Source organism: Hyaena hyaena, unplaced genomic scaffold, assembly GCF_003009895.1.
Source record: "Hyaena hyaena isolate Hyena2069 unplaced genomic scaffold, ASM300989v1 scaffold_1346, whole genome shotgun sequence".
Taxonomy (NCBI): domain Eukaryota; kingdom Metazoa; phylum Chordata; class Mammalia; order Carnivora; family Hyaenidae; genus Hyaena; species Hyaena hyaena.
Genome location: NW_024081978.1, coordinates 51972 through 75366, shown reverse-complemented (window position 1 = coordinate 75366; position 23395 = coordinate 51972). Strand labels below are relative to the sequence as shown.

Below are 23395 nucleotides of genomic sequence, written 5' to 3'. Positions count from 1 at the left end.
AGGCATTCCTGTTACACTGTTTTTGATTTTGAGAATTTCCCTTTGATTCGTGAAACTTCCACCTCACTGCTTACATTACCCATCTGTTCTTGTACGTTGTGTATTATTTTCCATCAGAACTCTAAACATCTTAATTACAGTTACTTTAAATTCTCAATCTGACAAATCCAATATTCCTGCCGTATATGAATCTGATTATAATGCTTGGTCTTTTCAAACTGTGCTTTTTGTATTTTAGTGTGCCTTGTAGTTTCTTTGTTCAAAGTTGGCCATGATATCCAGCTGGACTGGGTAAAAGAACTCTGGTGAATAGCCTTCAGTGATGTGGTGGTAATGTGAAGGGGGAGAACATTCTATAGTCTTATTAGGTCTCAGTCTTTTAGTGACCATGGTCCCGCATGACCTTCACTACTACCTCTCAGTCTTCCTCCCCACACCCTCACCCCATTTAGGTGTAACAGGAAGGCTAGAAGGGGCTGATGTTGGGTATTTCCCTTGCCCCAGAGTTGGTTAGGCTCTGGTAAAATCCAGTGTGATTCATCTTTAGCAGGAGTTTCCTTTGAGGCCAGGCTTTTTTTACAGAGAACAAAATTTAGGGGACATATTTCAGAATAGTTGATTTTTCCTCCCCCTACTGAAACCACAAGATTTTCCTCTAATATTCACTATAAGAACCTGGTGGGATGCCAGGAACTAAATAAACCTCACAAAAGTGTGCCCCTGGCCTGGTCTCTAGGAGTTTTTAACTCAAGTTAGTCCGTGCTCCATCTCCAGTAATTAGGCAATCACCCTTCAAGCACTCCTACCTGACGCTGGCTCCAGCAGTGCCTTCCAGAGGGTTCCTCCTCCAGCGAACCTGTGATCCTCTGTATTTGCCTGTGTCTCCAATTTTCCAGTGGTGGTTTTGTCCTGTGTCCTCAATTCTCTCATGGATCAAAGAACAGTTGTCGATTTTCAGGTTTTTCAGCTTTCCCTGTGTATTAGGCCAGGAGGTGTGACTTCCAAGGTTCCTTATATGTTGGACCAGAAACTGAAGTCCCCTATGTGGTTTTTAAAGAAATAGCCAAACAGTTTTCTAGACCATTTGTACCATTTTACCGACGACATGTGAGAGATCTAGTTCCTCCACATCCTTGCCAGCATTTGAAATTGTCACTTTTTTATTTTAGCTGTTCTAGTAAGTGTGTAGTGGTTTCTCAGTGTGGTCTGAATTTGTATTTCCCTAATGACTAGTGATGTGTTTTCATGTGCTTATTTGCCATTCATACACCCTCTTCAGTGAAATGGCACTTTATTCTTTTGACCATTTTCTAATTGGATTGTTTGCTTTTTTACAGTTGAGTTTTCAGAGCTCTTTATATATTCTAGATAGGAGTCTTTTAGCAGATATGTGGTGTGCCAATATTTTCTCTCAGTCTGGAGAGGTCTTTTTTTAACATGTTCTTTCTAATGAAGTAGTATCAATGCAATCATCATGTGATACTTTGGAGACTGATTAGTATATCATGTGAGGTGTTATAAGTAAAACCAAAACTCTTATCAGCCTGTGATCAATATTATTTTTCTACATAGGTTTGACATAAAATCACTGTGTGATGTCACTGTGACTTTTATCTGTCATCACATTACTCACATCCAGGCTTCTGCAGGTCTGAAATTTTCTTCCCACTGAATATGTAGCAGGAATTCCAGTTGATGACATTTTTGTTTAAAAAAAAAAAGAAAAAGAATCAGCTTAGGTGGCCTTAGTCTTAGTCTTAAGGATTTCTGGATTTCGTCCTTGGAGGAGGTCAGGATCTTCCCAAGGCCTGGGTCCTCGAATATTCTTCCAGTCATCAAAAGTGGAGTCCTTTATTTTCTGTAGAGCCACGACAAGTAAAGCATATATATTAGTGTGGGAGGCCTGTAGCTTTAATTAGAACATCATCGATTCATCAATGAATAAATAGTGAAAAAAAACCCAATAGGCCCTCCATTATCATTTTAGCAAATAAATCAACTGCACATCACACACATACTAACTGAAGAAATGGCACATCTCTTAGGGTTTGGAATTTTTCTTGCTTGCTATTCATGTTAATTAGACCACCTTTTCCCCCCATCAGAATAAAATTATCAAATTATAAAAATTCTACATGCTTTATTTCTGAGAATACAAAGAAAGGGAAGAAGCTGGGAAAACAAAAATCCAACTATGAAGGCTGAACGAGCATAAGAAGAAGCACGCATTAGCATGGGTAATGGTAGTGAGAAGGGAAAAAACAAAGGTGGAGACCCTAAAGCCTTCTAGAAGAAAGAAAAAAGACCAAGATGGTCTGTCCTGCACATGAGAAATGAGCCTGAGCCAGAGAATGAAAAGACATTCCCCAGAGCTGCCATAAGCCAATCCCTTTCAGCCAGTAAAGCCTAGGGTTTTTTTTAATGTGTCTATTTTTTTGAGAAAGAGAGAGAGAGAGAGAAACAGAGCATGAACAAGGGAGGGGCAGAGAGAGAGGGAGACACAGAATCTGAAGCAGGCTCCAGGCTCTGAGCTGTCAGCACAGAGCCCAACATGGGGCTTGAACCCACTAGCCATGAGATCATGACCTGAGCTGAAGTCAGACAGCCAACCAACTGAGCCACCCAAGTGCCCTAAAACCTGGTTTCTACTAGAGCTTAGATCACTGTACGTTCAAGAAGTGTGAAGTGTCTCTCAGCAGAGAAATTAAGGTGGGATAGAGGAAAGAATATAAATGTTTCTTCACCCTTCAACACCACTCTGACAAGTTTTCTACAATTGCTTTAACTGTTCTAGAATTACTGATAAAATAATATAGAAAAAGAGACTCAGGGAACCCAGAATAGCTTATATCCAGAGATAAGGAAAATGACATGAATTTACATGGACACTTGTAATAAAAATAAAAAGAAGCATCTCTCTTTTACTAAGAAGCTGTATAACCTTGGGCATGTGATTTAAGCCGTCTGGGCACTAATTCCTTCCTAAACAATAACAAAAAGGCTTGACCAAATGGTCTCCATGGTTTTTTCAGTTCTCAAATTCTATGGTTTCCAAAATAACTAAAGGAAAATTTACTCCCAAACAAACCATCCATAGCATCACTACTGACACCGTACTTACACATCAAGAAGCAGCAAGTTACAGGCTTTGAAAAAATAGTGGGGATGTAGTGAACTGAACCACTCTCTAAATTTCACTTATAGGAAGTCTGTATTAAATATATGTGGATGAGCAGAATTCTACTTATTTAATGTGCAGGGGAGTAAATCATTTTAAAGTATAGTTCCGAAATTATTTCAGTTATAAAAAGGTTTGAGGAAAGAATAACGGCCTTTACTCAGATAACATAAGACATATGCTCAAGAGAACTGAAGAATGATTCTTAGATGGGATGCAAGTTGGCAGAACAACTTCACATAAAAGTGTTGCAAGTCTTCACAGACCTTTGGTAAATGGAAGAGTCCCTGTGGAATCCTGCGGGACGTGGACAGTCACTGAGGATGACACCATACACGGGGTGGGCGAGACCACTTGAGGCTTACCACGTAACAACCAACCACTACAGAACTGAGCATGAAACAGAATCAAGAAGTGCTGAAGAGAGCAGTGTCAGTATTGGATTTTCAGCCCCGCGAGAGTGGAGGCCTGTCTTTAATACCTCGTTGCTCCTTTGACATACAGCTGAGACACCAAAAAAGCCACTCTTCAGAAATTAGGATTAGACCAAAAGGAAGACCTGCCTTAGGCTGACTCCGACAGAGCTTAGAGCCAAGCTCTGACAAGATCCTCTGCAGAGACAATGTGGAGAACGAGCCCCATAGAGTTACAGCAGTTTAGGGAACACCAAAGTCTTTGCACAGATCCTCCCTTAAAAAGACAAAACCAGGGGCGCCTGGGTGGCTTAGTTGGTTAAGCGTCCGACTTTCGCTTAGGTCATGATCTCACGGTTCGTGGGTTCGAGCCCCGCGTCAGGCTCTGTGCTGATAGCTCAGAGCCTGGAGCCTGTTTCAGAGTCTGTGACTCCCTCTCTCTCTGACCCTCCCCTGCTCACACTCTCTCTCTCTCTCCTAGAAATAAATAAAACATTAAAAAAAATTTTTATTTTAAAATAAAAAGACAAAACCAAGCTCAAAATGATCAGCCAATAATTGGACTGCCTGCTAAAATGAGAATCAATGGTCTTCAATATATTATTCATAAATGTTCACCTTTCAAGCAAAAATGATCAAACATACAGAGAAATGGGAAAATGTGATCCACAGTCAAAAAAATGGACAAACTCTAAGAAATGGAGCACACCCTGCTCATCACATCCTATAATAAACACTTCAACTTTTGCTACTCAGATGGGTGGAAAATGACCCCTCATTGTAATTTTAACTAATATTCCATAAGTTTAGTATCTCTTCATATGTCTAAGAATGATATTCACTTCCTTTTCTCTGCAGTCTTTACGTGCTTTACCCATGTTCCTACTGGCCAACTAAATTGTTAAACTTTTCTATATTGATCCGTAGATGCTCTTCATACTTAAATAAATTAATTCATCATGATAAGATAAACAATAGTTTTAGGATTTCTCATTTAACCAGTGACTTTATATACATTTTTTAAGCTGAACTTTTGAATTTTTGTATATAAACTCATCAATCTTCCCCTTTAAAGTTTTTGAATTTTGTGTCACATTTAAATCAGTTTTTCTGACTCAAGACCCCAAAAAGGATCTCTGTTTTTTATCCTTATATTTTTAGCACTGTTTTTTTAATTTTTAAGTTCTTGTTCCATCTAGAATTCCTTCATTTATAGTATATGAAATATAGATCCATCTTGATTTTCTTTTCAAATGACTACATAGTTACCCCAAAACCACACTGTTTAAGGTAAATAATTTTTTTCTGCACTAGTAATCATTTAAGTTAACCTTACAACAGACAGAATCAGTCGCTGACCAGGAAAACTGTTACAAAAGAGAGGTTATACTAACATACAAAGTATATTAATGTATGTACCTCATACTCTGATTCCAATGACACTTTATTCATTTTCAGCTTTTTTTCTAATTCAGGATCAATCTGTAGAAAAGAAAGGGGAGCCGTAAGTTATTCAAGTCTCTTAGACTCAATTTTGAAGGTAAAAAGTTATATCGGGGATGGCTGGGATAGTGTGGCAGATGACAAACACATGACCCGACCACCCAATCATGTAATGACAACAAACATAGTGCTACCACCTACTATAATTATCAGCAGCTTGTATTCACCGACACTCTTTATATGCCAGGCATTTTGACATACATTATCTCTATGAATTCTCACAAAAACTTATGCAGATCTTTATGATGATGACGATCACGAGTGAAGATAATGGGAGACAGGAGTTCGAATCACTTGTTGAAGAGGAAGAAACTGGCTTTGACACTTGGCCCTGTGCCTCCAGAGCCCATGCTGTTAACGATCACCCTAAATGATGCTATTACATATAAATAACATAAAAATACTAATAAATATAGTGTTGCTCTTGAAAACAAAAAATAAGACCTTCATTATACCTGAAATAAAGAAGTATCTAAGAAAAAATTAGACAGGATTCCATAGTAGTGAACAGGAGATGATGCCATGTTACCTGTGAGGGGCAAAGGGTTGAGGAAAGAAGAATGTGATTGCTGAAACTGATAAACAACAAGAAAACCCAAATTAAAATAAATGGAATAGCAGAATAGTAACTGAACACAGCTTAAGACCATTGATACACTAGAAATACCATTAGAATAATGCACAAGCTTTAGGATGAAGGAAATAAAAGGTCTATAATGAAAGCTAAATGTAAAAGTCCCAACATAGGTCTGTTAGGGATTTCAGAATTAGAGAACGAAGAGAATGGAGGAAGGGATAATATTAAATAATTGACCAGTAATTAACTGAATAATATTTAGAAAGGCATGAGTCCTCAGACTGAAACAACACAAGAAAAAATAACCACAACAAAACAAAAACAACCCATTCTTAACTGAGTAATAGTAAAGCTTTAGAATATTAAGGACAGGGGTGCCTGAGAGGCTCAGTTGGTTCAGTGTCTGACTTCGGCTCAGGTCATGATCTCGTGTTTTGTGAGTTCAAGCCCCATGTGGGGCTTTGTGCTGACAGCTCAGAGCCTGGGCCTGCTTCGGATTCTGTGTCTCCTTCTCTCTGCCCCTCCCCTGCTAGTGTGTACTCGCTCACTCTTTCTTTCTCTCTCTCTCTCTCCCAAAAATAAATAAACATTAAAAAAATAACACAGTCATTTGGCTTTCTCTTTCAGTGATGTTTGGACCATGCTGGCATTGGTATTGTAATTGTTCTCATTCTCATTATCTAAATCTTAGAAAACATGATCACAACATATACAATGTTAAGAATTATATTAGGACTATTTCAAAGGGAAAAAAGACTTAATACTCAGGATTATAATGTACTTAAATGCACACTTAGGTCATACTACTTAGAGCAATGCAACAATGGATGATCTATTATTGTAGATCCATGGTTGTTAGCATTAGGAGTCAGGAGAAAAAAAGAACCACCATCACTAAGAATGGTGTAGATAAGGGGTGCCTAGGTGGCTCAGGTCATGATCTCAGTTCGTGAGTTCAGGTTCTCTGCGTCTGGCTCTCTGTGTTGGGCTCTCTGCTGTGAGCCCAGAGCCCACTTCAGATCCTCTATCTCCCTTTCTCTCTGCCCCTCCCCCATTTGCCCTCTGTCTCTCTCAAAATAAATAAATAAACTTAAAAAAAATGAATGACATAGATAAACCATGCTGTATCTATTTCACACTAAAATTGAAAGCTATTGCTTTCAGTTCATTTTTTTTAGCCCACCTCTTGGTCTCTGTACTTTCCTTTCCACTTTTCTTACCTATGACTGAAAAGCAGGAATTTCTATGTTCTGGGATGCCAGACTTTCAGTCCTAAAATCAGGACAGTTCCAGGCAAACTAACATGGCCAGTCACTCTGAATCAATACTGCCTTTGTCCACCCTTCTCAACATTTCTCAACTGAACTTATCCTCTCTTAGGCTTTCTCAATGGCATTTGTACTCTCAACCTCGGACTTGACTCCCCCCACCTTAATCTCAGAAATCCTGTCCTCTTGATTCCCCTCGCTCTCAACCTCTCAACCCTTATAACCCTGGTCAACCTCAACTAATCATCCTGTCAATCCCTCTCACATTCAATCCACCTCATCCTCTATCCTGTCCGAACTCAATCTGTCACCCAAACACTGACTCTTGACTTCACCTGAGTTTGACTTCTGAACATCAACCGACCTGGACTTCCCAGTCTCAGCAGGTCTTGTCCCCTGATCCTTCTCACGTGAACTCTGTCCACTCAGCCTCCTCCTGCAGACCTTGACCAACCTCACCCTCTCAACCTTTTCAACCAACCTTGTCCTCTCAATTGCAACGAACCTCATTCTATTTCACCTTTCTTCTCTTTACTTTAACGCCATCTTCTACACATCTCCCGTTAATGCAATCTCTCTCTTCTCTCTTCTTAACTCAGTGAAAGGCATCACCATTTATCGAGTCCACAAAACCCAAACCTCAAGCTATGCAAGGCTTACTCATTTTTTCTATATTATATACATCACACTAGTCATCAAAATACTATCAAATTTTTTTCTGGAACCCATTTATTTCTATCTTCATTGCAAAAGTTTTATTTCAAGTTCCATTACTGTCCACTGGCAAAGCGTCCTAACGAGTCTCATCTCTCCCCTCCCACCCTGCTCGATCCCCATCCATCTTGTCCCATCCTTGGCCAGAGAGGGATTTCTAAAATGAACATCTGACAATATGCCCAATACTCCCCCTGGGTTATAGAATATAATCATTTCCAACATTTAGCTAACACTCATTCAATTTTTTAAAAAGTTTATTTATTTTGAGAGAGAGAGAGAGCACGCGCACATACTCAAGGGAGGGAAAGAAAGAGAGGGAAAGAGAGAATCCCAAGCAGGCTCTGTGCTGTCAGCATGTGGGAGCCTGACACAGGGCATGAACCCACAAACTGTGAGATCATGACCTGAGCTGAAATCAAGAGTCAGACTGAGCCACCCAGGTGCCCCAACACTTACTCATTCTTAGGTTCATAATTCCAAGATTGATGCTTATAGCAAACCTTTTTTGATACCCCTTTCCCAAGTCTAAATTGTATGCCTCTCTTTAAAGTTCTGGTAATGTTCATTCCTGCTGCCTCTCTCTCACTCTCGAAAATAAATAAAATATTAAAAAAAAATATTTTAAAAAAAGGAGCACGGTGGCTCAGTCGGTTAAGCATCTGACTTCAGCCAATGTCATGATCTCCCAGTTCATGGGTTGGACCTCTACGTCGGGCTCTGTGCTGACAGGTAGCTCAGAGCATGGAGCCTGTCTTCTGATTCTGTGCCTCCCTCTCTCTCTGCCCCTTCCTCTCTCCTGCTGCCTCTCTCTCTCTCAAAATTAAATAAAACATTAAAAAAATTAAAAAATAAGTAAAAATAAAGTTCTAGTAATGTTTTATGCAAAATTCAGATATAGCATTTTACTGGGCAATGATGTAGTTTGTTTGACTACATTTTTAAACTGGATGTCTTCCAGCCTAAATTATGCCACAAGCTTTGAAAGAACTCATTTTGTTAATTTTTATCCATAGGATCTGCCACATGAAAACACAAATGAAAAATATTCAATTATTTTTCAAATACGTACATGTCATTCCACTTCCAAAAGTCAGATTATTATAACTTCCATCTTAAAAGGGGGGAAAAAAGTCCTTAATAAAATAAGTGGGATGGTAACAGAAATGTTTTACCACAGTTGACAACTGCTCTATTGCCCCACAGAAATCACACATTCTTTTTAAATTTAATATTTATTCTAATATCTAATATCTTTAAGACTAGATGGAATTGGTGTTTCTCTTAAATCATAAAATTAACTGAGAAAATTAAATAGGCCTTTACTACTCTTTATTTCCCTATCAATGATTATTAATTAATATATGATATGTATTTCATTAGCAGACCTCAGTAATATTGGTAGTAAATCGGGGCGCCTGGGTGGCTTAGTCGGTTAAGCGTCCGACTTTCGCTTAGGTCATGATCTCGTGGTTCATGGGTTCGAGCCCCGCGTCGGGCTCTGTGCTGACTGCCAGCTCAGAGCCTGGAGCCTGTTTCAGTCTGTGACTCCCTCTCTCTCTGACCCTCCCCTGCTCACGCTGTCTCTCTCTCTCTCTCCTAGAAATAAATAAAACATTTAAAAATATATATATATTGGTAGTAAATCATATATATATATTTCACCACACATATGTATTTATAGTTACATATAATATAAATATTAAATATATATATTTATCATATATAAATAACTTGGAAAAAATTCAAATATCAGAAATGGCCACAAAAAAGGTTTGTTATGTAACACTTGGCTTGAATTTGTAATTAACTGTGTAATCACAGAGGGTGAGAATCCTAACACTACCTCAAAATAGCCATTAAACCGCAGGCAAGTTACTTAAGTTCTCTGAATCTCAGATTCCTCACCTGTAAATTTCATATACTTATATGTTTATAATATACAAATATATACAACACATATAATTTTATATATATATAAATTTCCATGTTATATATATAAAATTATATGTGTTGTATATATGTTATATATAAATATGTTTATCTATAAAAAGATACATATCATTATTTATAACAAAAAATAATTTTCTTTTACTGTTAGTATATCAGTATAGTTTATATATCAATGTAATTTATAAAATTACTGATATCCATATGAAATGGAGTAATAAAATGCAGGTGAAACTGTCCCACATTCTTTAGTCCCTCCTAAATCCTAAAAACAACTATGCCAGGGCACATATTATTGGAGAACACAGTATTGCAAATTTTCTAATAATGAAGAAGATTACTAAAATCTTTATCATGATTCACTTTCGTATCATCACTAATGTCGTTTTACAGAATAAGGGAAGAGCCCAAAGATTATATAGCCACCTTGCAAAGTAAGACAAAACTCAGACTGCATACACACATCTAAACCAGAACATACACATACACAGACGTATGCTGAACACCAATTACAGTCCTTACTTTAATTTTCACAGCATCGTATCGGATTTGTGAAAACTCACGAAGACCAAAAGAGCCTCCAACAATCAGCACCTGAAACAATGAAAGGAAACAATTAAAATAGAAGCGCAGAATTCAGTCTAGCTATTGATTACTTATCAGTACCCCATACCTTCAATTGACCTCGTTTGGACAAGAAGGGAAGGAAAGTAGCATTAACGTACATCTGGTATTCCAAGTCCTCTTCTGTATGCTGCTGAATGAAGATTCCTATGAAGCATTAATATTTACCCAAGAAAGGAAATAATTTCAGCTTGAAGATAATGTAGTATAGTAATTATGGCATATTTGACTGATACACAATGAAAAGGATGTATCTTTTGAGATCTTTCCAGTAGTGCTGGGTTTCACAGTACTGAATTCAACATTTTCCTCTTCAATATTATTTATATATCTAGGATTCATATTTTGAAACATGATCCTTTAGACGTCGAGACCAGTATAGAGTAACACATTTGGGGGAAAGGCTACTACGGTACTTTCCATTCCAAGAAATAAAACAAAACAGGAAACCCCTAAGTATTTAGAAGGTACTTCAAGAACAGTGGTTTTAAGATCTGGCTTTGGTGCTTTTGAAAAATAAGAAACAAAATCATACTGGCATTCACTGGCACATGCAGGTGACCTCAGGTTAGTGGCCACAACCACAATGCTTCTGAATGGATCGCCATTTGGGGACAGAGGAATCCATAGAAAGGACGGTTTTTACACATGCTCTGTCATCTACACAAATATAATTACATTACATTTTAAGATCGTTTTCTTCAAACTCTTTTAAGGTCACTTCTCTCCTTTTGTTCTGCTAAAATGCCAATAGCTGGTATCTTCCACTATACCAACATCCTTACCAAAGTAATAAGCTATTATGTATTTAAAACAAAGTGGCTTTTATCCACATGCTTTATTGAAACGGTTTGATTTACTATGGCATCAAGACTTGCTGAAGCAAAGTAACTTGCCAAGGTGGATCGGTAAGGGGAGTTGTGGGGTTGGATTCCAACTCTGGTTGGCGTTATGTCAGTCTCAACCTGCATCTTCAAAAATGAATGAGATCTTCAGGGAACCCAGTGTAGAGCTGTACCGCAAACATATAGTCACCAAAACTACTTTCAATGTGCCTTAAAATGATTAATTATAATTCAGCGACCTTCTGAAAAGCTGTTACAGTGTGGCAGGAACCGTGCTAAACACTCAATTCACAAGGTTTTATTTAACTCCTAACAACAACCTGGGAAGAATTAAACCTGTTCACAAATCAGTAAGCTGAAATATGGAGATGCCCGAAACTGTACAGGTAAATTAAGTAAATATACCTATTTCCAACGATCCACAGCACCGTTAAAGGGTAGCAGGAGATTAAGAATGCAAGGTCAGTAATCACCCAGACTGGAATAAAAGCTGGTTCTAACCTCGCTCTCTAAAGCACACCCTGGTAACTATTAGGGAGGGTAAAAGGGGGACTCGAGAGCCCATTACCGGAGGGGTCAGAGGCCTAAGACTGCCTAGAAGTCCCTTCTTAGCGCAAGATGCGGCTCCCCTCCGGTCGCATCACAGACACTGGCGGCCAGGATCCAGCCGACCTCGAGGCCCCACCCCTTCCGGGATCCCGCCCCACCCCTTCCGGAGTCCCGCCCCATATGTTTTGCTCCCTGCGCTCACCAGCATGGGGACGCCGTAGCGAAGGGTCTTGTTCTTGCGCAGGGCGCGCATCACCGAGTGTGCAGACATGACTGAACTCTGCGATGCGCCTGGACGCCTAGTTCAGCAGGCCCAGCGCGGCCTTCCGAATCTCGGCAGCTCAAGCTCCCTCCCTACGAGAACCCTTCACTCGCCTCCTCTCCTTGGCCTCCCGGTGCTCGGTCCTCTTCTGATAGGCCTCCTCCAGGCAAAAGCAGTCGATGCGTCGTAACACACTAGGGCGTCCCGGCGGAAATTCGACTGTCGGCGGTTTGGTTCCGGCACACCCGTTTGAAGTCTGGACTTAGGGACTGAAGTCATGTCTGTAAATCATCTGCAAATGATGTCGAAACTGGTTCCTCCCACGTTTAGGGTCTTGGCCGACGCCTTCTTACTTCTCTTGCAAATAGCCGCTCTATGAAATCAGCCAAGCCAAAAAAAAAAAGTAAATTTGGAGCTAGTACTCTGGCTATTTGTAGGATGGGCAGTTTACCAGCTCTATAAAGATTTTTAGAAATAAATAAATCGCCACGAAAGGGTAGGTTGAATGGCAATCACTGTAGTACCTTGCTGTCACTGAATCTTTAATGCTCATGCTTTTACTGCCAGATAGCCTGTAATCTTGTCATTCATGAATGTCCATTTTCCACTCACTCCGCAACCCTCCGGCACATATTTTTGCAGGTCATTAGAAGGTTCGAAGAAAACAGCGATGAAAAAAATAACAATCCCTCTCTTAAAGAAGCTGGCAATTTAATGGACAAACAAATGAACGTGCCTTAGGTACAACAGTTGCTTAGGAAACAGCCCCCACGTGCCATTTGCCAGGGTGAGTCAGAGAAAGACTCACCTACCGAGTAAGTACTATTTGAAATGACCTAACAGTATAAAGTACAGGGGGCATGGATTAACAGTTCCCATGCTATCCCTGAAATCTTTCTACCTGTCCCTGCCTTTGTTGCCATGGTAACGTTCCTAGTTTAATCCTTTGTCATCTTTCCACATATTGAAGTCACCCCTAAGTGGTCTTCAGCAGAGAAATACCAGCTCTACCTTTCAGCTGCTCTAATAACACCCATATCTATAGGCCCACGGGGTCAAATATGATAAAACAAACATAACCCTAATGGTGACTCTCAAGTCTGTTTTCCACACTGCTGAAAAATTCTCTACAAAGCATAAACAAAGATTCTCCTGGTTGGCTTTGTTCGCCTACGGTAGTCACTCCAATTTTCTTAGCAAGGAACTTAATTAAGACCCTTGGTAATATAATAAGACTTTGGCCTGCCTTTTCTGCCCCTCTTCTTCATTCACTCCATACTCCATCTTGGAGGAGATACTATTCCCTGAGTATTGCATGAACTTCCACTTCTTCAAAATGCAGTTTCAGAAACACCAGGTTCTCGAAGCCTCCCTTACTCCACAGGCAATATAAATTATTCCCTCCTCAGAGCTCCAGTAGCCTTTGACCAACACCTATCACAGAGCACTAGCACAATGAAGTCTTTGTTGCTCCAAATAGCATACAAGCAAGATGAAAACCAGGAGAGAAGAGGGATACTTCAGAGTTTGAATTTGAACCTCGGGATTTACTTTTTGGTTCTGAGGCAGAGGAAATAAGTCAAACCTCTCCACCCCATGTTTCTTAAGCATCACATGACCTGATCCCAGGTAGATTTTGAAGTGATCAGGACAAGCTTTATTAAAGGGAGATTGAAAATTCCTTACCTCTATTTCTCCAATCTTCTATCACCCGTCTCTCCAAGGAAGAAACTTCTTGCAAACATGGGGAGCACTTAGCCTGAGAGGTTAAAACTGCCCAGTGGGGGTGGGGGGGCTGGGGAAAAATTATGTAGATTCAAGGCAGAGAGTCTGGAGCAATTATAGAAGGCAGGAGAATTTAGGATTAAAGGGATGGCCTTATAGGGTCTCCTTTAATGGGATTTTTTTGTACTTTATTTTGAATTGTTTGACTTTTGCTTTTTGTTATATGTTTGTTCATTTGATTCATCTCTCTGCAGAGAAAGAACCAGATAGGACCCATAAGATTTCTTAGAGGATGTATTGTGAAGTATGCAAAATTTGCAAGTGGCTCTACTTCTTTCCTCATTCACTTCCTTTTAATATTTCAGAATTCATAGAGCACCCAGGTTAGTTCAGTATTATTTCTAGCACTTTCCCTCATATCCTAGATGCGAAGGGTACTCCTCTAAAGTCCAGGCCTTTTCCTTCCTTTTCACTACACAAAACCTCTCCCTACCAGATCAGACACTAGTAAAGCCCTGCATTAAGCTAGCAGTTAACAATGGATTAAGTCATATACATATATTCTAGGTAATGCTGTAGCTAATAAGCTGCTACCCTTTTTAGATAAAGCATATATTCAATTTAGGTAAATATAGGTCGTCAGTCTCTCATTTGTTCCATTATTTAAGTAAGCGTTTATGAGATGGCCCTGAAGGAGCAATTAAATAGTAAGAATTACGAGTATGCTGGAAGATTGTCAGGGGACAAAATTTGGAGCAGCAAGAAATTTAAATGCCTAACAAATAATATCATATAGGTGGTAAACTCCATTTCTGTGCTTAGTGTTCACCTTAAGCATTACTACTGTATTCCTCAGTTTCTCTGTTAAATCTGAGTAAGCGATATTTGTCATCATTTTTATAGTTCTTACAAAATTGTTCATCAGTATGGGCTCTGTTGCGTCCTCAGAAATATGACTCAAATCCCATCTGTGTATTTTCAGTGTTAATAAACCATCACAGTGTTGATTCAGCCATCCTAACTGTTCTACTTCCAGGTGGGAGGATATAAACATGCGTATCCAGGACACAAGGCATCTCCACCACCCATGCCAGTCCTTTAGGACTCATATGTTTTTGATATCGAAGCACGTTATGTTTTCCTCCACTATCTGCTCTACCATCACTTAACTCGTGCCAGTATATAGGAGAATTCATATCAAAATTACCAATTTTGAGAACTTTAGCACTGAGGTTAGGTTTTAGAACTGTGGCCAAATTTAATAGCGATGGGTATCAAAAGGATAGTTACTTCACGAATCTTTGTTTGGTTTCCTAATTGACGTCTAAGTTGATTCACTCAAAAACCTTACAAAGTTTGGAAGAGGATGATTCCAGATTCATTTTACAGGTGAGCAAATTGAGGCTCAGAAAATTTAACAGGCTTGCACAAGGTCAGAACTCCGTGAAGTAGTACAAATGCCCCACCTAGAACTAAACATCTATAGCATTTGGCAATATTGGCTGTCTCATTCTTGAAATTTCCTCCTCCCGCGGCTTCTGTGGATGTTTGGCTCTCGTGGATCCTCGCCAACTCTGAGGCTTTTTGTCTTCTTCAGCCTTATAAATCTTAAGCCAGAGTCCTCTGCTTCTTACAGTTGTTTTCTCTATCTCAGTGATTCTCCGAGTCTAGTGTGCACAGCACCCTTGTGAGAGCTTATCAGGACACAGAACACAGAGTGCTGGGCTGAGTCCCCAGTTTCTGATTCAGTGGGTCTGGGATGGGACTTGAAAACTGGCTTCCCTAACAAGCTTTCGTGTGATCCTTCTTCTGGTCCGGGGACTACATGGTGAGAAACACTGCTCTGCCCTTGCCCCCCAGGCTCTATCCTCTGCCCTAGGTAAAGTCAACTATCACTTTGGCTTCAAATTTTATCACACTGTGGATGACTTCTGGCACATTTCCAGTAGCATAAATGGTTTTCTAACACCTCAAAGTCAACATGCCACAAAGATTTCTTTTCCTTCTTTTTTCTTTTACCTTTTTTTTGGTCCTCCCCTCCATCCTCCATACTATCTAATTTCTATGGCTATAACTACAGTGTCTGATACTTGGCTATTCAGTTTCCAATTCAGTCCAATGTGAAATCAGTTAAAAGTAAGCCTTTGACATTATTCAGCTAGGAAATAAATTGCTTCTCCCTTAATGCCCATCTGTCTTGTGATAGTGATCATTAACATTATAGTTTTATTTTTTAATGTTTTTTTTATTTATTCCTGAGAGAGAGAGAAACAGCATGAGCAGGGGAGGGGCAGAGAGGGAGACACAGAATCTGAAACAGGCTCCAGGCTCTGAGCTGTCAGCACAGAGCCTGATGCGGGGCTCAAACCCACAAACCATGAGATCATGACCTGAGACGAAGTCGGACGCTTAACCGACTGAGCCACCCAGGCACCCCTATAGTTTTAGAATTATTCCCGTATTTGTCTTATTACTTCTTACAGAATAAAAACTATGGGATGAATGTGACCATGTCTAATACATTTCTGTCTTCATGACTTCCTTTGTAGCCCTAAACCACAATCCATAATTCTTGGAAAAACAAATAAAATGGCCATGGCAAAGGTGACAAAGAGCTTCCCATACCATGATTCACAGTGAAGATCCCCCAGTAGTAATTCCTAAACCAGACAAAAACCTGCTTTGCAACACTGTGGAGAGAATCCAAGGTAAGTCTCCTATACAAATAAAAAAGTATTAGAAATCTCTCCTGTACAGATTAATGAAACCAAAATATTAACAAAATTCAAAGTTAGTTACATTGTCTCAAGGTGCAGAATTAGCTGAATTACAATGGAAAACTCTAACCTTCCAATTGCCATGGGACTAAAGCCAATCCGAAAGCTTTCTAAATACTGTCCATTAAATTAACTAGGGCTTCCTTTCTGGGTAGGTGAATGTGTGCTTTTGTGATAGAAGTCAATGATGAAATGGGATTTTATCGATTGAAATTTATGTTCAAAAAAGCTTTGTAGAAAAATTTCTAGTGAGAATTGTAAAGACACATGTTTGAATAAAGAGCAAGTAAAGTGTATTTTGATCTGATAAACTTTTTGAAAAGGAGACCATTTAAAAATGGCTTATTTGTGTGTTTTAAGTGTTTGAGTAACATCTGTTGTCCACAGCTGGTTTAAAAAAACAACTGTTAAAAATTATCATACATATAAAGTTTCCTATAAGTCAAAACATAGAGCACATTCTATAAAACTAGAACTTGACACTCAAAAGCGAACCTACTTCCTAAAGTAACCACTGCAAACTCAAGTAACAGTTTTTCAAATTTAAATTTTTCCAGTTTTACTGATATACAATTGAGACATAATATGGTATAAGATTAATGCATATACCATAATGATTTGATTAAGGTACATATTGTGAAGTGATAACCAAAGTAAATTTAGGTAAGATCCATCACCTCACATAGTTGCAAAAATTTTTTCCTTGTAATAAGAATTTTTAAGATCTTCCATAACACTATTAATAAGATTCTTAGTAACACTATTTTGAATAATCCCAAAATCATGAAGGATATCAACATAACAATGAGAAGTTACATGGCAATTAATAAAAAGGAAAAAGCATCATATGACAGATGACAGAAAATAAACTTTTGACTTGTCAAGAAGAAAAAGAACCAAAAAAAAATATAGAGAATTAGTGAAAATAAAAGCTAAAAAAAAAAAAGGAAAACAAACAAAACTAGAAGAATGGATTAATATAAAACCAAAAGCTGGTTATTAGAAAGAATCAATTCAAAGATTAAGGAAAAAATATTTAAATCTGTTGGGAATGAGACAAAAAACAAAAACAGAGATCTATAAGAAAGTAAAAAAGATTACATGAGAATTTCAACTTCTAAGAGAAATTGATGGTTTTGTGATAAAACATAAAAGTCATACATACCAATTACTGAGGACATTGGAAATTTACCATTAAGAAGGACTAGGCCTTTGGCTGTGATATAGAAAGAACCATTCATCTTAATTGAGTCCAGCCATAGCTGTCTTTCAAAAGTCCAGTGAAAAACTGTTCTTTCTAGCAAACAGGAGCGTGAGTAGATTGGGCAAGGTTTAACAACAGTGGAAATAAAATATATTGTACTTAGTTCTCAACATCCATTACAACACCAGCTCCCTTTAAAAACGACAGTTGAGGTGACTTGGTCCGCAGTTCCCACACCGTCATCCAGAATTCTAAGGCTTCTGCAGAGATTTGAAACATGGCAACAAATGAAAGTATCAGCATCTTTAGTTCAGCATCCTTGGCTGTGGAGTATGTAGATTCACATTTACCTGAGAACCCTCTACAAGAACCATATAAAAATGCTTGGAACGATATGTGGAATAATTATACAAAGTTCCAGATTGCAACATGGGGACCCTGATAGTTCATGAGGCCCTTTATTTCTTGTTCTCTTTACCTGAATTCTTGTTTCAATTTATACTGTACATGAAAAAGTACAAAATTCAGAAAGATAAACCAGAAACATGGGAAAACCAATAGAAATGGTTTCAAAGTACTTCTCTTTAATCACTTTTGTATCCAGCTTCCTTTGATTTGTGGAGCTTATTATTTTACAGAGTATTTTAATATTCTTTATGATTGGGAAAGAATGCCAAGATGGTGTCTGCTGTTGAGAAGATGCTTAGGCTGTGCAATGACTGAGGACACCTGGCCCTGTTTTCTGCACAGGCTCTTACATCACAAAAGGACATACAAACATATTCATAAAATTCATCATGAGTTTCAGGCTCCATTTGGGATGGACGCTGAATATGCACATCCCTTAGAAACTCTTGATTCTCGGAACTGGATTTTTCATTGGAATCATGCTTTTATGTGATCATGTTGTTCTTTGGGCATGGGTGGCCATTCGTTTGATAGAAACTATTGATGTCCATAAGTTGTTATGTCATTCCTCTCAACCCTTTAAATCTGATCCCTTTCTATTCTGGTTCTCAGCATCATCATTTCCACCACACGAACCTCACTGGAAATTATGACTCAACATTTACATAGTGGGATGGAATTTTGGGGACAGACTCTCAATTTATTGCCTACAATTAAAAGATGAAGAAGGTTGCGAAAAAGACTAAATAAACATCTCCTCTAAACCTTCCTGAAGATACACTTCTCCTGAGTTGAAGCAAATAGCTAACATTGCTTCTGTGGAGCAGAAGTGAATATGCGTCTTGGCTGCCAAGTGATACAAAGGACATTAACAACCTTAAATCATCTTCCTAGCGGGACCTGTTTCTACTCTACATAAAAGGTCTGTACGTGTAGAAATAAGTAAGTAGATATTGAAGTATAATTTTCATGAGGAAGTTTCAAAGGCCACGTTGCTAACCTAACAGAAAGGTTTGAAGTTATGGAAGAAGTATTCATCTATATCTTTCCCCCAAACACCATAGTTCTGAAGTTGAATTTAGTCTTTAAAATCTTTTAAATATACAGTGGCCATTTTATAAATTCTCAGCAGGGTGTGGGCCTCATATTGAACTTAAAACATCTTTTAGAATTTGCCTAACCATCAAATTGTCATGGGTTGAACCACGTCAAACGACAGTATGAGTGAGGCTGCCGAACCAGGAAGAGCAAGCACCAAGAACTTCTCCTCTCGTCCTATGCTGACCAGTTTGAGGTGAGTCTCTGTCTTTGGGAAGTCAGTTTGGATTGCAAAGTACTACTGGTATCCATAAATTAAGGCATTTCTGAATTGTTGTAAGTGGAATGAGTCTAAAGGTTTTCAGGTTACTTTAATTTTTTTTTTAAAAAATTGAGCTTTATTTTTATTTACTCTTTCATTTCTGTAGATCTAGTTTTCATTATACTTAAAACTGTATCTTGAAACATTGTGAACTGACTTGCTGTTTTTGCACTTTGAAATATTGAAATAAATGTGATTTTTTTTTTTTTTGTTTGATTACCTGGTTTCCAATTTTGGACATCAGCTGCCATTTTTTTATTCTTATAAGGAAAAGTACAGAAATCGTTAAATTGTTAAGCTCTGTAATAAAGTAGGGGCACCTGGGTGGCTTAGTCGGTTAAGCGTCCGACTTTCGCTTAGGTCATGATCTCGCGGCTCGTGGGTTCGAGCCCCGCGTCGGGCTCTGTGTTGACTGCCAGCTCAGAGCCTGGAGCCTATTTCAGAGTCTGTATCTCCCTCTCTCTCTGACCCTCCCCTGCTCACGCTGTCTCTCTCTCTCTCCTAGAAATAAATAAAAATATTAAAAAAAAATTTGTAATGAAAGTAATAATTCTTAAAAAAAAAAAGATAGGAAAAACGACAAGGTAGGAAAGAGAATAATAGGAGAAAGGATAACATCTCCCTTGAAAAGATAATTTATGGTCTTATACTCATTATCTAAAAGAATTAGCCTTTCCTTAACACATCCACAGAAAAGCCAGATTTATTTAAAGTCTGAAATAAGTTTCCTGACCCCCTAAAGTAATGCTGAGATAAAGAAAAGCTTTTAATACTTTTCCTACATCAGCAATCTGTCATTCACTTTGTTCTAGGCAAGACCAGCTTTAAATGAGCCCTGTAGTGATTCTGTTAAACTTGTACTAAACTTGTACTCCACTCCCCCACCCCCCCGCCCCTGCAGCCAGAGCCAGATTAAAATACACTTGTTTCCTGTACCCTGGCCCCCCTGCAAAATTGTATTCCTCCTCTAGTTCTTCTTGGGGACTATTACATAGGGAGTTTTACTGGTACTTTAAAGGAATTTGCCATTTTGTGAATTCAAGGGCCTTTTCCTTCTGGATGTATGATCCTAGGACTTTTATCAACTTCCTCTGACCAGTTGTTTAAAGGTTTCTGAAAGTATCTGAGTTCTTACGGCCAGTCCTTTATGTCCTCCCCGGAAGGAAAGCTCTTTTTTTTTTTACTGTCTCTATATATTGGTGTCCATCAAAGAAATAAACAAAAAAATACCATTTTCTGCGCAACCCCAGAATTGATACCCAGGTAAAATTTAGGACAAGGGGAAGGATTGGAGACTAGAGCACTGAGAACAAGAACCAAATCTGAAAACAAAATGTAAATGCAGAAGTTGGCATTAGGATGGTCTGAGGGATGGAGAAGCCGATGTTAAAGGGCTAATTTGTGGAGGCTTCTGGGACAAGGCAGATTGGGTTAAGGGGAGCAGGTGCCTGAAGCGCCCTGTGATGGAGAGGAGGTGTGCAAGAGGTAGCTAGGGAGCCAGGTCCAGGGTGCCCTCAGGACCAGACAAGCTTGAAAACAGAAGGCTGTTGAGAATTGACACAGAGGAAATGACATGGAGTTAAGAGTCTCACTAGAAAAGCAGTGGAGGAGAAAACACACAATTTAAAGTTTATAGAAAGACCCTGAGGGGAAGAGTCTGACATTTCAGCAACCAAAAAGTTGGGGTGGGGAGGGATCAGAGAGAGAGGGTGGAGTGGGGTGTGTGTGAAAAGCGTTTGAAGAAGCAGGAAGGGACTGCATCATGCAGCAGCCTTAGAGTATTTCGGATGGAATCCTAAGTGCAATGGGAAACTTCTAGGGGATTTTTAAGCAGAGGAGAGACATGATTGAATTGGTTTTACCAAGATCTTTAGTCTAAGGCAAGCAAATTGGAGGGAGACACAGTGGCTAATGAAGAGGGCAGTTAGGAAGCTAATGCAGGGCTCCAAGCAAAACTGGTTCTGGTTTAGACTACGACTCAAGGAACAATGCAACAGGCTGGGAATGGTCAGTACGAGATGGAGTAAAATGTGGAAAGCAATATGCCACTGAAATGAATGTGCCCAAGGACCACAGGGTGCCCAGGGTCATTTGACATGGTTGGAGAGGGGCCATTATCCTTTGCTTTAAGAAAAGCTAATGTAAAACTTCCTTTTCTATAAAGTGGTTTCTAATTAACCACTGACCTCAGGTACAAAGTTTGAAATGCCATCACACTGTGATTGAGGGTGGATGAAAGCTGTGATATGGAAGAATCACTCCCCATTAACTGCTTGGGGGCTCTGTAGGGTACCTACTGCCAGACCCCGCAGGCAGTGGAACTAGCCATACTTTTAGCTAGTAATTTATTATGGATTAGGAAACCAGCGAACCAAACTTGTTAGAAAATCATATAAAATAAAACTGAGGACTTTTTGCACATGGATTTGGTGATACTTAATTGCTTGGGTTGAAAAAAAAATCTTGTCGCTGCTTCCATCCTTTCTTGGTTATTTTCTTGACAGTTCGGATTACCTTTGGATATCTCAGTATGTCTGTAGGTTTCGCAGTAAAGGTAGAAATCAGAGGGAGAGAGAGCTCACTATAGCAGTAGTGGTAGTGTATTCACTATGTGTTTTATTTTCTGTATTTGGGGACTTGCTGACCCAGGAGGGACTGCTCCTCCCAGGGTTAGCCAATTTTTACAGATAGTAAACAGCTGACTCTCTCATGAGCCTACTTTTCAAATACAAACCAACCCACCCAGAGCCTATGCTCCTTTGTGGAGCTCTCACACTCAGGGTCATTATACACATGCTGTAAACACCCCAAGGCCAGGTACCAGAAAACTAGGGAGGGCTCCTATGCCACACAGGCCATTGCAGTTATTCAAACGAGCCAATCCTAACCCTATATATCTGGTCTTGCCTGTTCCTTCTCATGCAACCACAGTGAAGGCTCTTGTCCATTCTTCCTCCCTTTCCCTCTGCCTTATGCCCAATGCTAGTACTTCCCAGTATGGTCCCCATAGCATGGTGTGTTCCCTTCTCTTGGGAACTGTGTGTAACCAACTATCTTTTCAATGTCAGTGGTCTTCTGATCTTCTGGCCTTCTTCAATTATTCTATTAACAGCCAATATCTAAAACGGGAAAACTACCAACCCTTTCTTATTCCCTATCTTCTATCTGCACCCAAATAGACTTCTAGCAAATAAATTTTCCATGAATAAGTTATGATTCATTCTTCTACATTCTTCATTATTGTTCATTCTTATACATTACTTACTATACATTCTTTTCCTCTTACACAAGGTAAGGGCAATGTGGTGGAGTATAAGGAGTACAGATAAAGTTCTGGTTGGGTTACAAATCTTGACCCCTATTCTTCCCCATACTGTGAAGAGCTCAATCCAGCCTATTGGAAGATGAGAGGCCATGTGGAGAAGAATCAAGATATCCTAGCCAACAGCCCGCACTAAGTGCCAAGGTGAGGCCATTCTGGACTATCTACTCTGTTCTGCCATTAGATGGATGAAGCTGCAGGTGACCCAGGTAGTAGCAGAAAAAACACTCTGAACCCCACAGAATATTACTAAAATATTGAGTTAACCCACTAGGTTTTCCAGTGCTTTATTATGTAATTGACAACTGACATATCTTCTTAGCTCCTCAAGGGAGAAAAGCCATTCTGTACATACGATAGACTAGTCCTTGGACTTCAGGTCTGAACTTTGCTTAAGCCATGTGACAGAGCAACGATGACCAAGGCAACCTGCCTTTTCCCTTCATACATGCAGCTACATGCAAAGTAACTTAGATAAAAGGTCAATATTCAGTTTTGACAAGTCCTTTTTCATTCTGTGGCACAAACCTATTTCTGCCTTCTACAGATCTTGTCAGGCTTTAGGGGAGTAGAGAGGATATAGTAAGATAGTAAATGTTGGCAACTGTATGTACCCTTATCCTTACCTCCTGTATCAAATCTAAGCCCCAAACTGGTCATTTAAAAAAACTTTTTTTAAATGTTTTATTTATTTCTGAGAGAGAGGCAGTGCAAGC

At 39.2% G+C, this 23395-nt stretch overlaps 1 protein-coding gene, 1 long non-coding RNA gene and 1 pseudogene across 3 annotated transcripts; 2 read left to right on the top strand and 1 right to left on the bottom strand.

Moving 5' to 3' along the window:
- Positions 1-1533: 1533 nt before the first annotated feature.
- LOC120225151 (cytochrome c oxidase assembly protein COX16 homolog, mitochondrial) lies at positions 1534-19264 on the bottom strand. Of its 2 annotated transcripts, none has more exons than XM_039223381.1 (5): positions 19253-19264; positions 11824-12228; positions 10126-10197; positions 5011-5073; positions 1534-1858 (listed from the first exon to the last, which is right to left on the bottom strand). In XM_039223381.1, the coding sequence occupies exons 2-5, from the start codon at positions 11890-11892 to the stop codon at positions 1736-1738; spliced, it is 327 nt and encodes a 108-aa protein (XP_039079312.1). In that variant the 5' UTR covers positions 11893-12228; positions 19253-19264; the 3' UTR covers positions 1534-1735. The 2 variants fall into 2 exon arrangements, with proteins under 2 accessions (XP_039079312.1, XP_039079313.1); XM_039223382.1 differs by lacking the exons at positions 11824-12228; positions 19253-19264 and adding exons at positions 10329-10374; positions 11061-11077.
- Positions 17913-18747, top strand: LOC120225149 (annotated as a pseudogene).
- On the top strand, positions 19209-22823 carry LOC120225154. The gene is made up of 2 exons (XR_005526754.1): positions 19209-19291; positions 22649-22823. It is a non-coding gene; the product is annotated as an uncharacterized LOC120225154 (long non-coding RNA).
- Positions 22824-23395: the final 572 nt, after the last annotated feature.

Excerpts from the sequence above, each read along its gene's own strand:
- LOC120225151 (XM_039223381.1), bottom strand. The coding sequence starts at position 11,892 with ATGTCTGCACACTCGGTGATGCGCGCCCTGCGCAAGAACAAGACCCTT. Across the intron at positions 10,198-11,823 it reads GCTACGGCGTCCCCATGCTG|GTGCTGATTGTTGGAGGCTC; the intron begins GTGAGCGCAGGG and ends TCATTGTTTCAG. Across the intron at positions 1,859-5,010 it reads CATTGGAATCAGAGTATGAG|AAAATAAAGGACTCCACTTT; the intron begins GTACATACATTA and ends GTGGCTCTACAG.